General features: G+C 35.7%; 1 protein-coding gene across 2 annotated transcripts in view; it reads right to left on the reverse strand.

Annotated features, from left to right (window-relative positions):
• TAF4B (TATA-box binding protein associated factor 4b) overlaps positions 1-22,498 on the reverse strand; it is a 115,764-nt gene that overhangs the window by 11,245 nt on the left and 82,021 nt on the right. For both annotated transcript variants that reach the window (XM_069468165.1, XM_069468164.1), the window contains exon 14: positions 19,157-19,261. In XM_069468165.1, coding sequence (XP_069324266.1) covers positions 19,157-19,261 — 105 coding nt within the window. The remainder of the gene's footprint in view (positions 1-19,156; positions 19,262-22,498) is intronic.

The raw sequence follows: 22,498 nt of genomic DNA on the forward strand, positions 1-22,498 counted from the left end.
ACGCTTAATTATTTCTACTTTTGTTTCCACTATAATCACCTTTTTCTTCGCTGCAGGCTCACCTGGACTCACAGTGGACTTTTGTTTTCACTTTGGTCATAACGGTAAACACAGACTCACAAAATTGAATAAAAAAGTTAAAACAGGCTGGTCTGATGGTAGTGGGTTATCAGAATTATTAATATTATTGTCACTAAAGTTGGTATACAACCCCCCACTGACTGCTATATTTGGCTAGAAAAAAAAAGTTAAGATGAAACTGATGCCATGCATAAATGACTCTATACAGCATAAGAGTAGCCACTGGTGTAAAGATGCTGCGGCAACAAACCGCTTATGCCAGGAGGGCTTGTTTACATGTGCAGAAGAAACTAGTTCCCAAATTATTAATTTAATTATTTAATTGTAAGTTATCCTTATGTGGAGCCTTGGGAGCCCATTTGCAAGTACAGAATGCCATAAATGGGTTGCCTGTAACTCAGGGACTGCCTGTACTTTAAAACGGTGAATTTATTGTATGTAAACAAAAAAAACCAAACCTTGGTACACACTGGTAAGTCAAAACAAACAAGTTCAAATAAACACTTCAAAATCAACCTGTGTTTACTCTTCTATTCAATAGAAATTCTTGGGGAAAAATGCATAATAGGAACTCAATAAAGTACACTAAATATCATTAGAAGGGATACCTAAGGCAGATTCATTGTTTTCCATGGAAGCTTGGTTTTTACCGGTAACATTAATTGAAAAACTGAACATCCAATCTGGGCAAATTTCACAGAGAAATTAACTTTCATTTAAACTAGGGAAAGGTTACCAACCAGTTTTTCCATAAACATTGATTTGCTGTTAATTAACATTCATCTATCACTTTGGAAAACTAAGACCTAACTGATATGTATTATAGGTAATCCTATATAGTAGGCAATTAATTTGTGCTTTTCATAGTCATTAAAGTGTGAACTAAATAGCTGCATAAGAAGCTAAAAGAAACATCTACTGATACAACAGTATGAAACAACAACTGGTCATTTGAGAATACTACAATTTAAGAAGAATAATAGTGTAAATTACAGAAGAAGCAGGCAGATAAGATACAGTGTTTCAAAAACTGCTTCCTAGGAGCCTGAAAACTCATAGACATTATCTTAAATCTGGACAACCTAAAAAAAAAAAACCAAAAACAAAAACATGCTCAGCATAAGCTCATGATTAGGCTAACCATACTTTGAAGAAAAAAAACACCACATAAAGCCTCAAATATTACATATAAAACACCATTAAAACACAATTTGCCCTGGGAAGAACAGGGACCAAAATACTTAATGGAGCAGTGGAATGTAACAATAAAAATACTTGAGGAAAAGACAGGAATCTTAGAGGTTCACAGCTCTGTGAACTCAGTATTTTTGCCAATAATAAACGGCTAATTTCTAGTTTAACCACAAGTATCCATGGAGCTGTAGCATGACCACCATGCTAACAAGGTTCATTACAGGCTCTCAGTACATCCCTAATCATGTTTAGTTTTAAAGCAGAAAAGGCCAGAGCAGCATAAATCCAGCACTGTTGTGATAAAGCACACTAATTTTTTAGACTATTAAATTCCAAGCAAGCTGAGACCTACTTCCATTTTTCTCACCATTGTATCTAGCACAATTGGATGAGTAAATGACTGACTGACTGAATGAATACAAGTGCCAAGTATATTATGATTCCCCAATAAAGGAGGGAAAGAAGATTAATATTTCAAAAGACTGAGGGATAAATATTATCAAGGTTTTTTTAAAAAATAATAATATCCAGTACTGATGGATGTTAATAAATAGATGTTTTCTTAAACCACTGGTAGGAATGTAAATCAGTTCAACTTGGGAAGAAAGCAATTGGCAATGAATTTTCTAAAAATTTAATAATAGCACTTTGGGAGGCTGAGGTGGGAGGATTGCATGAGCCCAGGAGTTCAAGACAGCCTGGGCAATACAGCAAGACCCTGTCTCTACAAACAATAAGAATTGGCCAGGTATGGTGGCACACAACTGTAGTCCCAGCTACTTGGGAGGCTAGCCCAGGGTATTTTATATTTTTATATAAAAAAAAAATGCCTCCAAAATTGAATAATAAATATCCCACTTGACTTTGCAATTCTATTTCTGGAATTTAAAAAAACATGGATCAAAGATTTAAATACAAATAGATTCACACAAAATTATATTAGAAACTAAAACATGTCCAACAGTAGAGATGAATAAATTATAGTATGTCAATGAAACGTGTAGAACAGCATTTCATGACATGGATAATATAAACATTATGTTGTTAAGTAAAAAAGTATTATCAAAAATATTACTATACTATGAATTTTGTAAAAAAGTAATAGGATGTGGATAACTTAATTACCTTTTACATTTTCTATAATAAACATTTATTTTGATGAATATAAAACTTTTTAATTTAAAAATTCAGATTTAAAGAGGAAGGAGGGCAGCTAAAAGAAATCACCAATCTGAGGAGTTAAAAGGTATAAGTGAAGAAAAAAGGAAAGGGACCTGGGAAGAGCTGATAGTAAAGGACTCACTGGAAATAAAATAGTATCTAGAGTAAGAGAAAGCAGATAGAAAAGATTCCAGATACTAAATGTAAGAGAATCGGGTAGGTTTTGAAGCTCCTGATTAGGGCAATAAGGTAGAACAAGGCCCATGGAAAGGAGGACAGTCCCCATTTCAGATCAAATAAGGTATGTGTTGCTTTTAAAATCCAAATGTCCCTCTCTTTGTGAAGGGAGAGGGCTCACACAAGTTGCCTTTTATCTTGGAAAGGGTATCTCAACATTCTCCAAACCACTGAAGCCCTAGAAAGTTCACCAAGATGGTAAGTGGCCCCTAAATTTTTGTGAAACTTATTGCTCATCTTCTGGCAAGCATGCACCTTACCAAACTGTCAAGAGGAGTTGTTACTTCTTGCTCACCAGATCAATCACCATGGTACAAATATAAGCGATGAGCAAAATGTGTGGAAGGGAGGAGCTATCCAGCTCCTTGCATAAGGCTTGACATGATATAAGGCTTTATATAGTCCTAAGGTAGGTTAGAACGGATGTACTGCAGACCTTGCCAGCCAAAAGCAAACTGATTCTGATGGTCTTTACTAATAGGTACACAGAAAAGAAACATATGCCAGATCAATATCTGCACATCAAAGCCAGGGGTTCCACCAACAAAACTACATCTGGAGCAACAACTGCAATTGAAATCACCACCTGATTAAGTTTATGATGGTCCACTGTCATTCTCCAAGATCAATCTGTCTTCTTCAAAGGCAAACAGGCAAGTTGAGCGGGGATTTGGTAAGAATCACCACTGCTGCATTTTTCAAACCCTTGATGGTGGCTCTGCAATTCTGCCAGGAAATAGTTTACTATTTTGGTAGGCAGACACCATTCTAGTGGCTTCCATTTGACTTTCTCTCATTTCCATGGCTCAGGGAAACAATGTGGGAGCTCTGTTGGTTGTTGAGTATGTCTATTTCCAATTATGCATTACAGGAAGTGGCAATAACCATTGTGTGGGTTCAGGGCCCACTGTGAGATGGACCTAAGCCAAAACTCCATTAATTCATGGAAAACGGTGGTATTTTGGGTCTCCTAGACCAGTGGTCCCCAACCTTTTTGGCACCAGGTATGGAGAGCAGCTGTAAATACAGATGAAGCTTCGCTCACTTGCCTGCCAGTCACCTGCTATTGTGTGGTCCGGTTCCGGTGCTGGTCCGTGGACCAGGGAGTGGGGACTGCAGTTCTAGAATTCATGTAGATTGAGAGCCAGTGTCCACCAGTCCATAAAGAGTCTAATTATTTACCCCTCCCCAATGCACAGGTGCCCTGGTAAATGACTGCAGGTCCTTTGGGTAAAGGCTAGAAGAGATTCACAGTAGAATTTTGGCTATGTGGCAGGATCTTTCCTCAAGAGGACTTGGCTTTTCCTTTATCCAAAGGTACTGGGGTCTGTGAACTGGCTTAAATCTGGGGACTGGTTGAGAGGCTATAACTCTTTATTGAGGTCATCTAAGTCACATATCTGTTCACTAGACCTAGAGCTTTATTGTTGAACAGACCTAGAGCTTTTTTGTTAATACAAATCAAGGAGGACTTACTAGGCTGCCCATCTACTTCAGTTCTAAGGATACCATGATCAACAAGCCAATACCAGAGATCTCTGCAGTTCAGACTATTCTGATTACTGCACTGGCTTTGCTGACCTTTATAGTAACCTGTCTTTAGCAATTAATATCACTACCTGCCTCTGCCCCCTGGAATTCTGTCATTCCCAATGAATTCTAGGAGCCAAATTTGATGGCAGCAGTTCCCCTGTCATTACTGGCTTACAGCAAATAGCCACAGAGCTCTTCAAGGGTGATAAGGCTCCCCTCAGGAATATATTTCTCATAGCTTTGATCTGGACCCACATGTGTGATCAAGACTTATATGGTAAACCCACTCTAGCATCCCAATTTTCCTAAGCCTTTAGATACATGTATTTATAATATACAAATAAAATTCTGGCGTCTATTAATAGTTCAATTTCACTTAGTTTAGGCCACCTTCTGGTCTAGCTTTCAGCCAACAAACTTAATAAACCGTTAAGAATCACTCCTACCCCTCTGACCTAACACCTTCTATCTGGAATCTGCTTAGTGAGTCTGTATCAATAACTTCAGCCTGATCCAATTTTATATTCCTTCTAGTCTCACCCTCTGGGGCTATTGGAATTTGAGTCTGGTTATAGGTACAGAAGCAATGAGAAGTGGTGAAGGAGGTCCCGAGGAAGATTAGTAGAGTCCCTTGCAAGGCAACTACCCTAAGGGAAGCCACTACAGATGCTTTCGGAGACTAACCTCCCTCATACAGGGTCAAAAGGACTAGCAAAGGTGGCTCAGTAGAATTATAATTGAGGAGTTCAAGGTACCCAGTTTCACTGGAATCTGCTCATATTCCCCATCCCAACTTTCAATTTTCCATTTTTTCCCAATGTTGAAACTTTAATACAAGAGACTCCACACGACTAGTTCAATTTGCATTGTAATTCAGCCACCTGCAAGATTAGACTTTGGGTTTGGTTTCCAGAAATCTCTGCCTTTGTCTATAAGAGATAAGGATTTCTTTTAGGGCAATCATAGAAGCTTTCACTCCCTTATCTGGATTCTGAGCTCAGAATTTAAAGCCTTTTCCTTCCCTAAGTCCCCCAGTATACTTTGAAGGGACCAGCCTATCCCATTATTCTTTTCACTAAAATGTTCTGTGATAGTAAATACTTAGCTTCCCAAAGCCTTGCCTTCTGATTTCTAGTGTCTACAAGCTGTAATTAGAGTAACTATTTTGCCACTGCATGCCATGGACCACCAGTGTCCCCTTTACCACCAGAAACAGGGTCATTACTGCCATTAGATCTAGTTTTAGACCAGAGAACTAATTCTGGAAAACCCAGAACTAATTTAGAAGCCCATCCTTTAAGGTGTTACTTCACTGCACCTACTTATGGTACAAAATCCTGTATCAGTTAGCATTTGACCAGGGAACATTAGAAATGATACAGACTATGACAATACAGAGATCTGGCTGTATATAACTGTGAACATAGTTAAACAATTTAAGTGCCGCTGTTGACTCTGCATCTGGTGCTGGATCTGGCCCAGGGTTTGGAGAAGCCAAAACAAAAGAGGAGCTAAGGAGGCCAGCTGCTGTCCATGCCGATGCTTGTGAGCTGCATTAGTGCCTGACGAACTTCCGAGCATAAGAAGAATATGGCTGCAATTTCACTTTTACCTTTCAAAGTCAAAATGCCTCATGGCCCATGCTAATCAAGAATTATGCAAAAAAAGATTCTGGGGAACTCAGTTCCAGCTTAGCTAGTTTGACACAACACAAATCCAGCACAACATCTTCATCTTAAAAACCAAAACAAAACACTTTCTTGGAGCTGTCTTGAAGTTTAACTTCTAACCCTTCTATCATTGCTTATTTCTGTCATTATATTTTACATTTCCCAGGGATCTTACATTCTCCCCAGGTAGCCTTCTAGTCTTGCATAATGGTGGCAATATACTTTTTTTTTTTCAGTTTCCTTCTGCTTCATGCCTTGTTTTTCCTCCATATTTCCCCTTTTATTTTTCATATAAAAGGTTTTCCTCAAATACCTGGTGATCCTTGCCAATTGGTTTATATTTAAAAATAAGGGACCTAACTATTAATATTTAAGGCCTCCTCTCTTAAGCTAATTTTTCTCAGAAAAAAATGCCTCTAGTGTCTAATCTGAATCAATTTCGACTCAAATGCTACTGAATACCCTCAGTGCTATTTTCTCCTTTCTTCTTTATGCTTGTGAACGTATGTTGTTTTGAGTCTTTTCCTATCATTTAAGGGGAATTTAGAAAGAAGGAAAGATAAGCCAATAATGTGCAATTTAACATATTTCATAGGAAGTCCCTAAAGATAGTTGATAAGGAGTCAACTTCTAAATCTTTGGAAAATTTTAAAGAACCAACTAAAACTTAGACTTACATTTAGGTCATTTATGAATAGGAAGGCAGTTTTGTTCATGAAGTGTGAACAAAACAGAATGTAAAAAATATCTCTTAAAATATATGGAGTTGCTTCTTTATCTAAAGTAATAACATGCTCTAAATCTGTATGGTATTTATAAAAAGTGTTAGATGATAATAAATCTGTTTAAGCCTCTAATAAGTCAGCTGCAATAGATAACAATGAACACTTCAGAAAATTATAGTCCCCTGTAGCCTGGTGGAAGAGGATGGAGGTAAAGAATGGCTACTACCTGTGCCCCTGAAGGAAATGAAGATTAAAGCTGGGCCTTTCATGTCAATAGCCTTTTAGTTAAATTACTTATACACCTTTTCAGAGTGAAGAATCACCTGCAATAGCAACCAGAAAGAGACAATTTGAGAAACTGTTTGTCCCCTAGTGAATTTTAAGCCTTTGTGTTTTCCAAAATAATTTCAGTCATAATCTACCCATTCCTCAAATGATGAAAATAATAAATATGGTAAAGAAAATTACATCTACTTAAGAGCATTTAAATATCTATAAAAATTCAGTCTGGTTCTTTATTTCAAAATATACATATTTCTAAGTTATGAAAAAATTATCCCTAAATAATTTTAATATTTAAATAAATGTTTTTAAATCTAAGTATTAGTTTCTCATAGGGTATTTTAGAGGTTGTTCAATACTTCTACACCATATTTTCGTATAAAAACAGAATCTAAAATGAAGAAGGCACATAGGAATGGTAGAGATGACATACATAAAATTGTAGGGATAAACACTTTTAAATGATTGATCATGTCTGTTGCCAGCAAAGGAATGGGGTAAGAGGCACTCAGTGGTGGAAACTGGCACAACCTCTTTGGAAAGCATTATGAAAATATCTATTAAATTTTAAGATGTGCACACCCTTTGACCCAAAAGTTTTACTTCTAGAAGTCAATCCTGTAAAAGAAATGAGTACATGAAGATACAGGATTGTGCACTGTTTATAATAAACAAGTGAAAATATTCTAAATGTCTATCAGTGGATCAGTGAATTATGGCACAAGAATATTTATCAGGCCAGGTTTGGTGGCTCACGCGTGTAATCCTAGTACTCTGTTGAGGCTGGGGCAGGAGGATTGCTTGAGCTCAGGAGTTCAAGACCAGCCTGAGCAAGAATGAGACCCCACCTCTAATAAAAATAGAAAAAATTAGCTGGGTGTGGTAGATTGAGCCTATAGTCCCAGCTACTTGGGAGGCTGAGGAAAGAGGATCGCTTAAGCCCAGGAGTTTGAGGTTGCAGTGAGCTATGATGACACCACTGCACTCTAGCCTGGGTGAAAGAGCAAGACTCTGTCTCAGGGGGAAAAAAAAAAAAAACTATCAGTATGGGATGGGAAAATGTGCATGATGGTTAATTTTATGTGTCAACCTGACTGGGTTAGGTGATACCCAGATAGATGGTAAAACATTGTTTCTGGGAGTGTCTGTTAAAGGAGTGTTTTAAAAAGAGATTAACATTTGAATCAGTAGACTGAATAAAGAAATCCACCCTCAGCAACCTGAGTGGGCAGGATTCCATCATGGAGGAGCTAGGTAGAACAGAAAGGTGAAGGAAAGGCAAAGGAAGAAGTTCTCTTCTGGAGCTGGGATGTGCATCTTTGGACCTCAGAGCTTCAGATTCTTATTCCAAGACTCACACCAACGGCCCACTTCTGCCCCCCACCCCCTTCATTCTTAGGCCTTCAGCCTCTGACTGAGAGTTACACCTTTGGCTCCCTTGTTTCCCAGGAATTCATGCTAAGAGTGAATTACACCACCACTCTGCCTGAGTCTCCACGTTGCAGACAGCATATCATGGGCCTTCTCAGCCTCCATAATTATTTGAGCCAATTCCCATTTTTAAAATTCCCCTCTTATATTTCTCTATTTATCCTATTGATTATGTTTTTCTGGAGAACCCTGACACACTGTCCAAGATACAATGCTCCACAAGTTATGGAACAGTACTTTTAGTAAGATCCTATTATACTGGTTAAGAGAACAGATGAACATCAAATTCTTTGGATATGTACCTAGGCTCCTCTACTTACTAATTGTGGAAGTTTGTATAAGTAACTAATCCTCTCCATACCTCAATTTTTTCATTTGGGGAAAACGATAGCATGATCTCACAGAGAAGTTGTGAGGACTAATGAAGATGATACATCCTATTATAATTGCTTAAGGTAAACTATAATTATTACACATGTATTTTAAAAGCATATATAACTGTATTAGGTTGAAAGGTTGAACTACATGAAAGTGCCAATACTTAACAGTTTTTACCTACAAATTGCCAAAAAAATGGTAAGTTCACATGATTTAAGCTAATAATATGCATGGAAATTTTCAGAAAAGATAGCCAAGACACTTAGGAGCTGTTTTAAATACTCTTCTATACTATTTGAACATTTTAAACATGACCATAGTTAAACACCCCCTCTCCCTCACATGAAAAGCAGCTATACCCCTTGCTTTAAGCAGTACTACTTTAAAAGCATGGCAGACATAGGAGATCCCCTTCCCTACCCTTCCCCTAAAGTCAATAATCACTTGCTGACTGTGCAATCTAACTTCTTTTGTTACTTTTCAAGGGAGATCCCTCTTCATTTCAGAGAAACTCAAAGATTTAGAGAATGCTGGCACTGGAAAGGATCTCAGTGATTACACACTGAGGTAAATTCACGCTAGTATAAACACTGTCGGAAAGTTATTCCTGAAATCTAATCTAAATATTACATTCCAAAGAGCTCTGGTTTTAATAATTCGATATAACTGTCCTTTTATAAAGTGGGTGGGAATAAAGAAAAAAAGTCAAGAAATAAAAACAAAATAATATTTTCTATCAAGTAGAGTCAAAGAAATGTGAGTGGCGCTCTGAGTCTGAGGAGCCCACCACAAGCCTAGTGCTTTGGGAGCCCTACCCTACTACACGCTGAAATGATTTGTGGAAAGGCAATAAGGGGGGAAATAACTAAGTCCATAAATCTCTAATATCATCTTCTCTGAAGATGACAAAGGAATGGATTCCATCTCACTCTGCCTCCTGATTTTTCCTCTTACCATCAGAGTTCTGATCCTTCCTGGACAGCACTCTCTCCAGTTCCATCACTGCCTTACCAGGACACTGCTATCTAGCTTCCAGAGACTTCCTTTTTGGCGAGGAGCAGGAAGCTGCTGCAGAATGCTTACTGTACTTGTTTTAAAAACCAAGTGCATCACTACCTGGCACTGAACTAGCTGACTTTGACTTCCCAGAAAGAGCACACCACCGAAGCACAGAAATAATGGGCGAGAGAGGGGGAACACTGTTGTAAGGACTGGCACAGAGGGGGAAAACGGCTATCTACCACACAGATTTCTTCATAGAGCTAGAATTGTGGGACTCCATTAAGGAATTCTTTTACAGAGTGCCTACAATGTACTAGGACATTGAGGATATAATATCGAATCATGAGGAACAGGGAAAGAATGTTTGTGCCACTATAACTCTGGTAAATTTTTGCTCAGAAATACTCAAATTAATGTCATGTCTAGTTCATTTCTGGCTGTCTACTAAAAGGACTAAAGAGTTTCCTTTTTCATATGAATAAAATTAAATTTTTCAAAATAGTAGGCATGCAATAGAAATTTGCCAAATTAATGTGAATTATTTTCTCAACTATCTCAAATGCTATCATGTATTTATAAAGCTAAAGAAAACATTTTTCAAAATATAACACACTTTATTATTAATACATTTACACTGCTTCAGCACTGATTCATAGATAACTTATGATTTTATCTTTTTTTTTGAGAGACAGGGTCTTGCTCTGTCACCCAGGCAGTGGTGTCATCATAGCTCACTGCAACCTCAAACTTCTGGGCTGGAGCAATCTTCTTGCCTCCTGAGTAGCTGGGACTACAGGCATGCGCCATCATGCCTGGCTAATTTTTCTATTTTTTGTATAGATGGGGTCTCGCTCTTGCTCAGGCTGCTCTCAAACTCCTGGCTTCAATTAATCCTCCCACATTGGTTTCCTAAAGTGCTAGGATTATAGGCGTGAGCCACTGTGCACAGCCTGATTTTTCTTACAATGAGTTCAGTTTATTTCTTTAAAAGAGCTTTACTTGCTATGTACTTTTTAAAGTTGTATACCAGGCTCTAATGATATACTTTGTCCTTCAGAGGACCAGTTGTCTAGCAAAGTAGAACTATTTTATTTGTATTTTATGACATGCAGACAGAGGGCCAAATAAAAACAAAGAAAAAATGTGGAAAAGATCCTTAAAACATTTGTTTCCTTTACAACAGCATCATTTCTTTCTTTATCCTGATTATTACTTGCTGTTTTCCCATAGCCTTTTGAAAATCCTCTACCTCTTCTCCACCCCATTGCCCCTATCAAACAAATTACCCTAATGTTTAAAACACATCAAGCTGGAGGTAAAGGTAAGTTGTTACAATAGTAAAATAAATACTAATAAAACCTTCGTTTATACAAAAAAAGATCTAACTGAGTATGTACAGCAAACAATTGCTATAGAACACTATTTGTGATATAGGACTTTCAAGAGTTCAATTCTCCCAGCAATCATTCTTTGCAAGCCAGAACATGAAATATACCTGACAGTGGAATTTAGCATGTTATTGTCAAGGTCCTTCTGATCTTCTTTCCCTTACATCCAATAAGTCCACTCCACTCATAAAATACTACAATGTGATGACCTCTATTATTAATCTTATAGTGAGCCCATCAAATACAAATGGTCAAGAATATGGATTTAGGGTTTTGCAATAGAATCATTTTATAAGTTCTATCCCAATAATAGTTCCCTGGTTAATATTACTTGAAGAACAGTTGGTTTAAAAATAAGTATTTACAGGCCAGGTGTGGTGGTTCACGCCTGTAATCCTAGCACTCTGGGAGGCCGAGGAGAGAGGATGGCTCGAGGTCAGGAGTCCAAGATCAGCCTGAGCAAGAAAGAGACACTGTCTCCACTAAAATAGAAAACTTAGCCAGGCATGGTGATGCATGCCTGTAGTATTAGATACTCAGGATGCTGAGGCAAGAGGATCATTTGAGTCCAGGAGTTTGAGGATGCAGTGAGCTATGATGATGTTACTGCACTCTACCCAAGGCGACAGGGTGAAACTCTGTCTCAAAAAAAAAAAAAAAGTATTTACAGGAATGTCCAAAATGAAACATCTTATTTTCAAGGCTCAGAAATAAAGTATAATAAAGAAAAGCATTTTAGGATGGGGAGGCATGGGCAATGTATATAGCCTGATCTTTTGTACCCCCCATAATGAGCTGAAAAACAAACAAAAAATTTAAAAAAAATGTCTTTCTCAATAAGTGTGCACTTAAAAATTGTTGGATTATAAATAAAAACTTTGTGTGCCAAAAAAAAAAAAAGAAATGCATTTTAGAAATTCACACTTAATTGTGGTAAGAGATAAAACTATTTTTGATACCTGACATTCCTCTCTGAATTAGAATTCCACTGTGGAAAAACTACAGTTGTCTGAAATCCAGGATTAGGTAATTGTGATTTTCAATTAAATTTTCTAATTTATTGCTAAGCAAAGTTTCGGAAAGGCCCTTTTTCCTCTTATCCCTAAGAATACAATTATATGAAATAGCACTTTAACATGCTTTCAGAGAGAAAGAACATATACTTAAACAGATTATAACGTCTTCATTTTGGTTAGCAAATGAACACTATTTTAAGTAAAATATACTAGGCACATCAGTACTGTAAGCCCCATGTCGCTAATCTTAATTTGTACAGAAATATTAGCATTTTCAAACCAATTGAATAATTAAATATACTTGGGAGGCCTCATTTATTTGTTAGTTAAAAAAGCACTCAAAAGTAAAACTGTATGCTGACATTCCATAATTTATACTTTCATAGCTCTAAAAATTGGTTTTGTATAATTTGATTTTTTAGATATGTTATTATATAAGGTTAAAATAAAATCTATCTTTGTATTCAATAAAATAAACACTGTTACTCATATTGGATCATTAATAAGTCATGCAAACTGTTTGAAAGTATAGCTTATGGGGAAAAAGATCCTTTCTAATCTAAGGATCTCTAATTAATACAGGAAGTAGTTAATGTTTTAAAATTCCAAAGGACCCCAAACACATCACTGATGTAATATACTTATACAATATACACTCGAATACTCTAACTTGTAAAGTAGGTTCTATTTTATTGTATCAATATCTGTACAGTCTACATTAATTTAAAAACAATCTCATATACATAACTTCAAACCACAGCAGTGAAACAACAAAAAAGGACATATTCAAAGTACTCCCTAGTAGTAAATTTTAACTATTTTCCCCCTCCCACCCCTCACCAAAGCCAGTAAGCCTACAATATAAACAATCGGTTTAAAATGATAACTGGTACTCACTGCTCTTTGCCAGGATAATGTAAGGAGACAATAGGTGATGCTATTCAACTTTACCAAGACTTCAGAGAATATCAAGTGTAACTTTCCAAAGGCCAGGTTAATATATAAATTGTACAAATAGATCATTTCTATGGAAAAGAGGAAGTTTAGCTTTGTTTTATCATAACAAAAAATTTCTAAAGGACAAAGGTCTAAAACCAATTTCCCCAATTTATTATCAACAAAAATGATAATCTCTGAATGCTAAAGGTATTAAGTTTTTTTATTTCAATCTTTTAAAAAAATCACCATCACTCTATTCAATCTTCCGAACTGAAAGCTCTCCCCACTGCAATAGGAACAAATGTGCATTTGGAACTAAGAGTGTTACGCTTAGAAGAACTAGACTCTACCCCCTACTTCCCTCTGGGATTATATGCTGATTCTAACAAGTTTAAATCAAACACGTTAAAGATTTCAGGTTCCCATCTATAAAGAAAGAAGCAAACAGAAAGTAAAGCCTGTGTTTCCAGAATATTAAAATGAAAATGGTTTCATACAATATTTTTGTGTTATTTGTGAGGAAATAAAACAAGTGAATAAAGCATTTTTAATAATCCTAACTAATGCAATTCAAATTATTGGAGGGGCCAATAAATTAGCAGTATACCTAAATGTTGAAAGAGCATACAAAATAGTTTTCTCTTGTTTCCCGTTTTAAAAAGAAAAATGTCTTTAAAATTAAAACACCATGAATAAAAATTGACAAAAAAAGAAAGTAATCTTCATCTAATTTCAAAATAAGAATTGTACTAAAATGTCACCAGCTCATTACAGAAATATAGATATTTTCAATTCAGGTAGGCATCATCCCTTGTATCCGGAGGGAACTGGTTCCAGGACATAGACACCAAAACCTGAGGATGCCCAAGTCCCTGATATAAAATGGTATAGTATTTGCATATAATGCATATACATCTTCCTTTATACTTTAAATCAGACTACGTATAATACATTGCTTATAATACCTAATACATTGTAAATTCTATGTAAATAGCTATTATACTGTATTGTTTTTAACTTATATTTTCTATTATTGGATTATTAATTGTATGGGTTTTCTCCCCCAAATATATTTGATCTGCAGTGGAATGAATCTGCAGATGTGAAACCCATGGATCCGAAGGACCGACTCTATTTACAAGTCTGACAATTATCTAAGGTTAAAGTCCAGGAAATACAGGGGAAAATACATATGCCTAGGTTCTCAAACTAAAGAAGCACCAAGTGAAAAGATGATTCAACATATTTATATCCAAGTTAGAAAATGCCTGACTTTTCTAATTTTAATTGAAACTAAATATTAAATAATTCAACGTTTTTTTTGTTTTGTTTTTTGTTTTTTTTTCTTCCCCGCCCCCCAATAATTCAACATTTTAATACTGATAGGTAAGTCACATAAGCTGACTTTTATCACTGTTTCGAATACAAACAGCAAATTCAGTATCCACCCACAACTATAGACTTTCTCAGATTCAAATATACAATGAATGAAAAACGCTTAAAAATCTGATTAATATAAGTCAGGAAATGATTAATATTTCTAAAATTTGTGAGAAACTCAAATGAGAATAAGCAGCAAGGCTCTGGAGATATTAATGGTTAACATTTTGAATTCACTATGGGTCATTAATGCTACTTATGAAATGCTATTAAAAGCTGAAATAATGGTATTATCATTATGATGACAAAGATGACAATTAAGTACTTACATGAGACCAGGAACTAAGTACTTCACATAAACCAATCCTTAAAATATTACAAGATAGGTGTTATACCCATTTTACAAATGGGGACAATTGAGGTATAGGGTTTAAAGAATTTGTCCAAGGTTCCAAAGCTTAATAGAGTTACGAACCAAATCCAGATTTCTCTGAATCCAAAACACATATACTTATCCCCATATGCTATGCTGATTCCCCACAAAGCAGATATTTAACAGAATTTGTAGTATAATGCTACTATAATAAAGTAGGTCAGGAACTTAGACATTCCTAACTCATTCTCAAAGGAGTTATAAATAACTATATGGATGAAAAAAAATTACAAGTAACTATTCATGCCACAAAAGAAAAAGTATGCTAACAAGACACATTTATAGGAATATGCTTAATGATGAAATAGCATGCCCCAATTCTAATGACACATTTAAACACATTTACATGAAAATGGACCAAAAATAAAGGGCAGTGAGTTGTCTTGTGCTAGAAAAACAGAAACATAAAAAAATCTATACTGGCCAAGTTTTACCGTATTTTTAAATCCATTAAGATCTGAAACCTTGAGGACGTTATGCTAGGTCAAATAAGCCAGTCACAAAAGGACAAATACTGTATGATTCCACTTATATGAGGTATTTAAGTAGTTAAATGAATAAAAACAGAAAGTAGAATTGTGGTTACCAGAGGCTGGGGGAAGGGAGAAATGGGGAATTATTTAATGGGTACAGAGTTTCAGTTGTACAAGATGAAAAAGTTCTGGAGATCTTTTTAACAATGTGCATGTGCTTAACACTACTTAACTATGCACTTAAAAATGATTAAGATGGTTTAAAAAATAGAATTGGTACTAATACATAAATAGCCATAAATATATATATATCAATAGAATAGTCCTCTAGTACTACCCAATATAGTAGCCACCAGCAGCATATGGCTACTGAAATTTATGTTAACTTAAAAAAATTAAAAATTCATTCCTCATTCACATTAGCCACATTTCAAAAGCTCAAGAGACATTATGTGGCTATTCAGGACATCGTAGACACAAAACATTTTTAAAATCACAGAAAGTTCTATTAGGTAGCACTGGTTCAGAGTATACAGAAATAGACTCAAATATATATAGGAATTTGTAACTTTGATACAAAATTGTATGTGATAAAGGTGGCATTTGAAATCAGTGGGGAAAGAATTATCGAGCAAATGGTGTTGGGATAATTTGTTAGCCTGGGGGAAAATCAGGGAGGACTGAGGGAATAAAGCTAAATCCATATTTCAACTCTTATTAAAAAGAAATTCTGGATGAATCAAAGATTTACCCTTAAAAAGTGAGGCTGGGCATGGGGGCTCCTTCCTATAATCCTAGCACTTTGGGAGGCCGAAGAGGGAGGAGCCCTTGAGGCCAGGAGTTCGTGACCATCCCAAGCAACTTAGTGAGACCCGTCTCTATGTTAAAAAAAATTAGCCGGGCATGGTGGTGTGCACCTGTAGTCCCAACTAATCGGATAGCTGAGGCAGGAAGATCGCCTGAGCCCAGGCATTTGAGGTTGCAGTGTGTGACAGTACCATGGCATTCTAGCCTGGGCAACAGAGCAAGATGCTGTCTCCCTCCTCGCCAAAACAAAAAAACAAAAAAAAAAACAAACAAAACAAACAAAAAAAAAATTGAAATGACCAAAGTGTCAACACATAATTCTAATTAAGAATGGGCTTCCTAAACAGAATATAAACACAAAAGACAAAAATCAAAGATATGGGGGGGAGGGGAGAAAAAATAAATAAATAAATAAATAAAATAAAATAAAATAAAAAGAAAAAAAGAAAAAAAAAATCAAAGATGAAAGACTGGATTTTTCTTCCCCTAAGGAAAAATAAAAATTTTTAGATGTATAAAGCCCAGACAAATCAAAATAAAATGGAAGTAACAGGTTTTGCATCTCCTTAATCAATTAAACAATGTAACTCAGTGTGAAAAAGAAAAATTGAAAAGTACCAATTTACACATGAAAAACTGCTCGAATTACTCATAAACACTATTAAAAATTGCATTTTCAACCACGAGATCACAAAATAATTCAGTGTTGATGGGAGTATGGGCAGATAGGCACTAATGAATATAAAAACTGATACAACTCATTCAGAGAGTAATTTTAAAAGTTATCAAAAATCAAAAGCAACAAATATTTATGAATAAAATGGTATTGAGTCTGAGATTAACTTAAAATAATCTGAGGGGTGAAAAATTTACCTAAGAAAGGTGGTGACAACAAAATTAGGCATAAATTGATAGTCACTGGAGGAGGGTGGTGGTATACGGTGATTCATTATACTGTTCTCCCCATCTTTGTAACATTTGAGTTTTCCCCCGTAAAGTCTTTCCTAATGTTCATACCCTTTAACCCAGGAATTCCATTTCTAGGAATTTCACTTACAGTTACATTGTACAAGCACACAACATAAGTACAAGGATGTTCACTGAGGTGATAAAAGCAAAAACCTGGAAACAACCTAAATGTCCATTAGGACTAGCTGAATAAATTATGGTTTATCTAAACACAGTAATGTCATTGACCTTTAAAAAATATGGAAGTAAATTATATGAGGTACGTTATGGAAAGGGAGAAATATATCAAGGGCAGAACAAATAGGTACAGTTTGACCACATTTAAGAAAAACAAGGCCGGGCGCGGTGGCTCATGCCTGTAATCCTAGCACTCTGGGAGGCTGAGGCGGGTGGATCACTCAAGGTCAGGAGTTCGAGACCAGCCTGAGCAAGAGCGAGACCCTGTCTCTACTGAAAAATAGAAACAAATTATCTGGCCAACTAAAAATACATATAGAAAAAATTAGCCGGGCATGGTGGTGCATGCCTGTAGTCCCAGCTACTCGAGAGGCTGAGGCAGTAGGATCGCTTAAGCCCAGGAGATTGAGGTTGCTGTGAGCGAGGCTGAGGCCACGGCACTCACTCTAGCCTGGGCAACAAAGTGAGACTCTGTCTCAAAAAAAAAAAAAAAAGAAAGAAAGAAAAGAAAAACAAAATCACTTATGTAGATTTGTGAATGCACATCAGAAATGTGCCCATATTTATAACAAATTTCTGGAAGAACATGTGAAAAACTTAACAGTGGTCACATCTCGTTGGACAGTGGACAGGTAGCATATCACATTCATTACATTTAAAGTGAAAAGAACCAGACTTTTTAAATCTTTCAACATTCAGGATCAATGTTGGTGGAGAGCTTGCCTCAAAGTACATTTAAATTCTACATCAAATCTTCCATCTTAAGAATTAAGAAAAAAACAAAATAAATTCTACATAACAAAATAGATGAGCTATAGCTCTTTCATTGCTGACCCCCATCTCGGGATGCTTAACATACCCCTATATCCCAGCCCTGATGATCCATCCTCAGGCCTAATATTATCTTTTTTTTTTTTTTTTTTTTGAGACAGAGTCTCACTCTGTTGCCCAGGCTAGAGTGAGTGCCGTGGCGTCAGCCTAGCTCACAGCAACCTCAAACTCCTAGGCTCAAGTGATCCTCCTGTCTCAGCCTCCTGAGTAGCTGGGACTACAGGCATGCACCACCATGCCCGGCTAATTTTTTCTATATATATATTTTTTTTAGCTGTCCATATAATTTCTTTCTATTTTTAGTAGAGATGGGGTCTCGCTCTTGCTCAGGCTGGTCTCGAACTCCTGAGCTCAAACGATCCGCCCACCTCGGCCTCCCAGAATGCTAGGATTACAGGCGTGAGCCACCGCGCCCGGCCCTTAATATTATCTTGAATAATTATTCTGAAGATGTAAGAAAGATCCTTTCCTGACAGTAATCAAACAATGATATTTATTGAGCATATATATATATATATATATATATGTGCCTAATTCTATGGGGAATACAAAAGAATAGTATCATAGTTCTTTCTTAAGAAGTTTAAAACAGAAGAAAAAATATTCATACAAGGAACAATTAATGCCACGCAAACACATTATGTGTTCAGAAAAGGAGCTTTTCTGATGTGGGAGTGAATAAGTCAGGGTTCATGGAAGAAATAAGAGGGCAGATTCAGCCAGATTACAGGTGTGAGGATTACATAAAACCACTAGAAAGAATGAATAGAAATAAAAAAAAAAACTGGAATAGTGACTCAGAATGAAAGGAAATGAGGACTAAAAGAAATATGAAGTGAGTAACAAGTAGAATGATAAAAGAAATAAGTAATAAGCTCAAGGCAACATAAATCTTAAAAACTTGGAAAAAATTAAGATTTTATAAAATTGGCAAAGGATAATTTGGCAGCAACAGCGCACAGAGCAGGGTAAACTATTTTCAAGTCTTTGCTTCTTTTTGGCTTGCTTTCTTGATATTAAAAATAAAATAATGAACATTATTTCAATACCTCATTTCCAGATTCTAGTGGTCTCTTCTTCCTTGGTCCAATAGCTGCAAGAGCTGTGATATTAGCATCTCTCTGCTGTATCTGTGCAAGCTCCAATTGTTGTAACTAGAAGATGAAAAAAAAAAAATCAATATTTACACACACTCATGCTCAGAGGGTGAAAGAAACTCATCACCAAGCCTATTTCTGTATTCTTCACCAAATAAAGTTACAGTGCAAAATAATTATTAGATTCCCCTAAAAGCAAAGGCACATTTCCTTTACTCCAACAAATTCTTTAATCCTTAATCTCTATATGGAATAGGCAGAACTTAGGTAAAGGGGAAGTATAAAATAGAAAAAGAAGAAAGAAAGGCATTTAAAGCTTCATTTCTCCCAAGTTTAAGCACAGGTAAGAAATGCCTCAAAAAGTTGAATAAGTAAATTAGAGAGAGATTGGTCAAACTATAGTCAAACTTTTCAGATTAAAAGAAAATTACTTTAAAAAAAGATAGTTTCTAGACATAGTAGGACATAGTTCTGCATAATATGATTTATAAAGTACTTAATTCTCACAACCATATTCAAAGGTATATAGTAATGGCTATAACATGAAAATTATACATGTCATCCCCTTTTTACTAATGGAGACAGTGAGACTCTAGGAGGTTAGGACAATTTCATAAAAGTCAGGCACGTACTAAGTGGTAGAAACAGCACTCAGAGCCAACTGTTCTTGTTACAAATCTTTTCAGAATATCACACTCTCTCATTTGCAAATCAAATTCTTAGATTTACTCTATATTTATATTCATGGCAAAAATCTAAAGTGATTCAGTACTGTTTTGTTGTACAGCTTTCATCATACTTAATCCAGAATGCCCAAATCCACAAGGTGTAATTTTTTCATACATGGACAAAACTATAAAGAAGTATATGTGGAAAATGTCCTATTAAAAGGCATAAATAGCATCATTTCATTAAGGCAGCTAAGTGTCTAATCAGGTATTCTTTAAAGAAACAAGGTGAGAAAGTCAAAACACCACTACATGATCAAGTCCTTCAGCTTTTCCAGAAGAGGAATAATGTTTAGTTCCTATTAAAATCTTACCACTATGGAGGGAAAAGAGGAAAGAACCTGGGGCTGGTTGACAGTCACTCTCAAACAAGATCAAGATAGTCAATCGAAAGTAACCTGTTCAGAAACCCCATACATATATTGGGAATATTTTTTCAAAAAAGTACTAACCACATTTTAAACACATTTAAAAAAAGAGCAGGATGAAAATAGGAAATAATTTGTGGTAAAATGGTCAGTCTCAAGGAGATACCAAGTAAATAAACCCCACTTAAAGATCACTTCAGATTATTTTAATATTATAGGAAAGACAATGACTAAGCCATGGGTAACAATCTTTAGTAAAGCAGAAGACAATTGCTATGTTCTGAATGTTTGTACCCCTACAAAGTTCTAATGTTGAAATCCTAAGACCCAAGGTTGATAGTATTAGGAGGAGGGACCTCTGCGAAGTGATTAATTCATGAGGGTGAAGCCCTTATGAATGAGATTAGTGAAGAGACCCAAGACAGACACCTTGCCCCTTCCACCACGGGAGAACACAAAGGGAAAGCAGGTCCTAACCAGACACAGAATCTGCTGGCACCTTGATCTTGGACTTTACAGCCTCCATAACTATGAGAAATAAAACTCTGTTGTTTACAAGCCATCCAGTCAAGGTACGTCATCTTAGCTCAAATGGACTAAGACAACAATTAATCAAAGAAAATGAACTAAGAACCATTTTCTGTTTGCTCCACAAATTACAGGACAGAAATCCTTCTTTTAAACTGTGTGCTAACTTATAAATAAATTGTTTAAAAAATGTTTTCAGAAGCTGTAAAATATCTTTTGTTGCTGCTGGTCTTTTTAATAAAAAAAGATAGTTTTTAGAGTCTGATGCTGCCACAATCCAGAACTTCTAGGTGACAAAATAATGATTCTAGTTAATCTATCCTGCAGCATAAATCAAACAAGTTTTATTTTAAAGTCCTTCCCTGTAAAGAAATGGCACCTGCAAGATAGTCACACCAGATAAAAAATTTTTCAATTGACTCCTATCTTCAAATTTCCCTATCTAAGTAGTAAAACATTTTCTTCCACTCTGAAAATTATACTTTGGGTTTTTTTCAAGTTTCACACACAAAATTTTGAAAATTTTGCAAAAATCTAACAAAAATGGAAACTGACTATAGTTTTGATTGACTCTATATTTATAAAAAACACTTTCTCAAAAACGGTGTATCTTGGCCAGCACAAAACAGAAAAACCAGGCACTTTTAACCAGAACAAGAGGAAGTTCTGGGCATTAATGCAGATTTGCTATATATACCAAGAGTAAAGACTACAATGAGTGAGTGCAGTTCAATAAAAATAGCCATTGAGTTAGAGACTTGCCTGTGGAAACAGGATTGCAAATGACATGATTATCTATGCAGAAAACCAAAAACCAAACAAAACAAAACAAAAACCCAAAAATCCTCCTAGGACAAATTAGTGAGTTTAGCAATATTGCAAGATGCAAGGTCAACAACACACAATAATCTTTCTATTTAGAAAGAATGGTATTTACCATTAAGGTACAATTGGAAACTTAAAATTTAAAAGACGTCATTTATGATAGCTCTTCCCAAAATGAAATACTGAGATATAAATCTACACGTACAGATATTTCTATGCTATCAACCACAAAATGCCCATGAAAGAAATTAAAAAAAAAAAAAAAATAGAAAAAAATGGAGAGATATACTGTATTCATGGATTATAAGATTCAACATAATAAAGACTTCAATTCTCTCCAAACTGATCTACAGATTTAGCACAATTTCAGTAATTTTTCTTATAGATATGGATAAGTGGATTCTAAAGTTTATATGGAAAAGCAAATGAACTAGAATAGCTAAGTCAACTTTGAAAAATAAAGAACAAAATTGGAAGAATCACACCACCTGATTTTGACTTCCTAAAAGGCTAATATAATAATGTAGCATTGGCAAAGACACATAAATTAATGGAACAAAACAGAGAATCCAGAAATAAGATCCATATAAATATGGCCAATTGAGTTTTGGCCAGGTGGGAAAACAAAGCAGTTGAGAAATGACAAAAATTCTCTCCTTGACCAAACCTCTGAACCGTCCTCTCAACTAGGTCTCCACCTTGGCCTAAAAACATTTGAACAAAACACTACCACAGTTTCTAACAGCTCAAGGCCACATCCCTAGGATGACCCTAACCCACCTAAAAGGGCTTATCTGAGAAAATCAAGGCTGCTAGAAGAATCTACTATTTGTTCCAGCCAACAC

This window comes from Eulemur rufifrons, chromosome 5 (genome assembly GCF_041146395.1).
Source record: "Eulemur rufifrons isolate Redbay chromosome 5, OSU_ERuf_1, whole genome shotgun sequence".
In the NCBI taxonomy this organism is placed as follows: Eukaryota; Metazoa; Chordata; class Mammalia; order Primates; family Lemuridae; genus Eulemur; species Eulemur rufifrons.